The sequence below is a fragment of the Sciurus carolinensis genome, chromosome 16 (genome assembly GCF_902686445.1).
Source record: "Sciurus carolinensis chromosome 16, mSciCar1.2, whole genome shotgun sequence".
Lineage (NCBI taxonomy): Eukaryota > Metazoa > Chordata > Mammalia > Rodentia > Sciuridae > Sciurus > Sciurus carolinensis.
Window position 1 is genome coordinate 64,987,866 of NC_062228.1, and position 4,089 is coordinate 64,991,954.

Genomic DNA, 4,089 nt, shown 5'->3' on the forward strand with positions numbered 1-4,089 from the left:
CAGGGGAGAACATGGCTCTTCTCTAACCTTCAAAGCCAGCAGCCAGGCTTCTTCAAATCTGCCTCCCCACCACTTTTTAAAGGACTCCTAGGATAACGGGGCTGCCCAGATAACCAGGACAACCTATCTTCAGGCCAGCTGATTAACAACCTCAATTCCGTCAGTAACTTTAGGCCACATTTCCCACTGAAGGGAACATATTTCCTGTTCTGGGGATCAGGATACAGCGGTGTTGGGGTCCATTCTGCCTACAGAGGATGTCAGTCACACACAGCCCTGGTGGCAAAGGAACAGTCCCGGACTTTCTGTGCACGTGACTGCATGCACCCACACAGGCGCACAGGTTTCTGGCACCCCGTGTGTACTTAGGGCATCCCTGCAGCCCTCTTCCTGCACACACGCAGGAGGCAGAGTCCCAGGCCACAGCTTGTGGTGCCTGTGCTCCTGCTGATCATGACTGTGCGCTGGGCCACACAGCTCAGGGAGAGGGAAGGGGTCAGGAAACCCCCTCAGACCCAGGGGTCCAGATCCCAGCCTCCTACCTCAGGCCCAGCAATCCAAGGTTACAGCCCTTTCTCCTCCAAATACAGACTCCCCAGCCCACCTTCCCATCCTGAGCCGGCTGGGGGTCCTGGCAGGAAGCACCCACCCACAGCACGACTCCCAGACCAGTCCCCCACGTCTGCGGGTTCGCACTGACACACACTTCCCTCTGCTGCTGTCTTCTCAATCTCCTCCTCCCAGTCTCCTCGGGAGGTCTGTGGGAGGGAGGGCAGGAAACCAGGAAGTGGTGCTTGCAGACATGACAGTCCACCCCCTCAGAGTTTCCTCGCCTCCTATCTTCCCCTTCCTCAAGGGAATCCCTCTGCTTCCACCTTCTCCAGCTGCAGATTCGATCCCCACCTTCACTGCTGTGCCCTGGCCGCTGAGAGCCCACCACGCATCTCCTCTGCTGCAAGAGCTCCTACAGCACACAGGGGTGCGGAGGTCAAGCTGGGTCTGCAGAGCTCATGTGCTCAGTCGCAGAGGTCACACAGCTGCAGTCACCCCTGGGTTTCCTTCCTGCTCTATCACATGTCCTCGTCACCTGTCCCCTCCTCACCTCAACTCCTGATACTGTAATTATAGTGGGTTGTGCCCCCTAAGCTGTGTCCTTTCTGGCCTTCATACTGTAGTCCCCCTGTAGCAAGGGGAGGATGGATGCCCCCACCTGAGGGCTCCAGAGGGTCCCATGGGCACCATGCTGCCTCTTGGGCTCTAATGGGTTGTGATCATTCCTCTCTGACACGTTCCCAAAATAATGGTGCCGCTGACGTTTCAATATTCACTTTACTTGGGCAACAAGAAAAACATATTGGGAGCCGTGGGAAGGGGCAGGTGGATGGGGAGACAGGGGAAGGCAGAACATGGGTCTGGCTGAGAGGCCCCAAGTCAGAGCCAAAACCCAGGGAAGGTAGCTTGAAGCCAGGGGCAGATTTGGAAATCCACAAAGAGCACACAAATGTCTTGAGACAGACAGCACCTGTGGCCACATCCGAGGCGCGCCAGCGCTTCTCAGGCTGGGTCAGTCTTTGGGAGAGGGGAGGGAGGGGACTTGGCATCTGGCTCCTGGTCAGTCCATCTTGAGCCCCAGGCTCTTGAGGACTGACAGGGTGATGAGAAGCTGGCCTAGGTAGTAGGTGGACATGGTCACCAGGCGGGCACAGGGCAGGGGCTGGACAAAGATGTCCCAGGCCAGTATGCCATCAGAAATGGCAAAGAGTAGAGCGCCCCAGCCAGCACTCCCACCCCGGGCCAGGCCACGCCACAGCATGGTGGTCAGGACGAGCATGTAGAAAGCCACTGGCAGGAACATGTCCGGCTCGAGGTGCAGCAGAAGCAGGCCGTAGTACACCACAGAGGCCAGGATGGCGAGCGTCAGCAGGGCCGGCTGCAGCGGGGACAGGCCGAAGGCACAGAGGTAGAGGAAGTGGGCAGCGGCGAAGGCGGTCATGCCTGGGGGGAGGGCAGGTGCCCAGAGAGGTGAGGTGGCCGTCCTCAGAACCACCCAAGTCCTGCCTCTCCCTGTGCCCTGGCCCCCACCCACTTCTGAGAGAAGGATGGTCTCACCAGCTTCCACTCTGGCCATGCCATGGCTGTCTGCTGGGATGACAGGGCCACCTCCTCAGTAGTTCCAACCTCTCCCTGCCCTTAGCTGCTCCATCAGTTCTCAAAGCAGCAGGAGCAACCCTAACGCTTAAAATGTACCCAGGCCCTGCCCCATGCTCTGGCATACCCACGTCCTCCACCTGTCACTCTCTGCACACCACCCTAGCCCACTTGGACAAAGGCACTGATATGCCACTACCCCCAGGCTTTGCACTAGCTATTTCCTTGCCCAGAACGTGCTCCCCAACACATGCATGGGGCACCTCCTTCAAGAAGGCTTACTGGTCACTTCCTCAGCAAAACCTTGCTCAACCAACTCACTTTCCTCCATGCCCCTTCTGCCTTCTAACTCGCGCTGTCTGACCCCCACTTCGAAGCTGCACCCTGCTATTCACTGTCTCACCCAATATGCTGTTAGTCCCTCATTCGGCGTAGGTCAGGGAGCCTCCCTGTACTGCAGGATCGTGCCCCAGTACCAACTCAACTCCCCAGTGAGGACCCGAGATACGGCGTCACCAACTCCCCACTCACCATGAAGGAAGGTCTCGGGCCAGACAAGGCAGGCGTCCCCCACAGCCGAGCACACAAGAGCCCCCTGGAGGAGCCAGGTATAGCTCCCGCCAGAGGACACGGCCCACAGGTACGCCACCAGGGAGAGCACAGGCAGGCTCTTGACCAGGGCACTGACACAGGTCGACTGGCTCTCAGGAATCCAGAGAAGGAAGTAGATGGAACAGGTGACAATGAAGGGGCTCAGCCATCTGCGTGCCTGCTGGTGCTTCAGGGAGGAAGCCCGGTTGACACTCAGGACTCCCAGTTTCCCCACCTTACCCCCACCCTGGGACAGGAGCCGTCCCAGGCTGGACCTATTCAGGGACCAGGATCTTCAGCCTCCTGGGTGGACAGAGGACCCCAGTCCCTGCCCCACGTCCCATGTCTCTGCTGGGCCCTCACTTGGACTAGAAGCGTCTTCAGGAGCAGCACTTCCTTCCCACTGTCCATGTTGGTGTGACACCAGAGTGGCCTGTATCTGGGAGCTGGTAAGGTCAGGGGGTGGAGGGGAGAGGTCATGGTTACACATTAACCCAGTGTCCTGTGGACTCAGGCTGATAACAGGGTCCAGAGAGATACTGCCCCACCCCAGGAGTAGCCTTGCCTGATGCCCACTAACAGGACCCAGGGGTCCCTCCATCCCCACAGCTGCTGCCCAGCATACACGAACCTGGCCTGGTTTCTGCTCCCAGTGGGGTGAGGCCCACAGGTGCCCTTCCCATTGTCCTGTGCCCAGCCAATCAGAACAGGTGGCTCAGGATTCCAGTGGAGTGGGCTAGCTGGGAAGGGATGGGAGGGGGCCTCCTGAACCCACTCCCTGCCAAGCATCGGCTGAAGGAGTACTCAGTGAGGATGCTGTCCTTGTGCCCCGTGCCAGAATACTCACTCTTCAGCCTTCCCGTCTGGACGATGGGGACCGGCACGTGGACAGTATTGGGAGGTCATGTGTCTTGTTGGAAACCCATTCACCAGCAGCACAGCTCGCTGCTTCCCACCGGGGATGAGTGCAGGGATTCCAGTTTCCCTCCTCCCACTAGCGAGAACCTAAGGCCCCAGAACCCAGGGCTCCCTGCTGCCTCCAAATCCCCAGCTGTGCAGGGCAGGTGGATCTGGTTAGGAGCCAACTCGGCACAGTTCCCACCTGAGCCGGCATGTGCAGACCAGGGACGCTTGGGCATGTGGAATACAGGGGGTATGGATCTGTGCAGACTGGGGACGGGGGCAGATTTCCTCCTGGAAATCTCTGCCTCATCTGGCCATGGGTCATCACCAGTCCCAGAAGCATGTCCCACAAGGGTCACAGGCTCGGAAGGGGTGCTGCTCTCCCCTGGCCATGTGCAGCAGGCTCACCCCACCCCAAGTTCCAGAACTCAAGGTCCGACGATCAAG

At 59.1% G+C, this 4,089-nt stretch overlaps 1 protein-coding gene across 1 annotated transcript; it reads right to left on the reverse strand.

Annotated features, from left to right (window-relative positions):
• Positions 1 to 1,310: 1,310 nt before the first annotated feature.
• Positions 1,311 to 3,223, reverse strand: Tmem86b (transmembrane protein 86B). The gene is made up of 3 exons (XM_047528828.1): positions 3,103 to 3,223; positions 2,680 to 2,926; positions 1,311 to 1,995 (listed from the first exon to the last, which is right to left on the reverse strand). The coding sequence occupies exons 1-3, from the start codon at positions 3,217 to 3,219 to the stop codon at positions 1,613 to 1,615; spliced, it is 747 nt and encodes a 248-aa protein (XP_047384784.1). The 5' UTR covers positions 3,220 to 3,223; the 3' UTR covers positions 1,311 to 1,612.
• Positions 3,224 to 4,089: the final 866 nt, after the last annotated feature.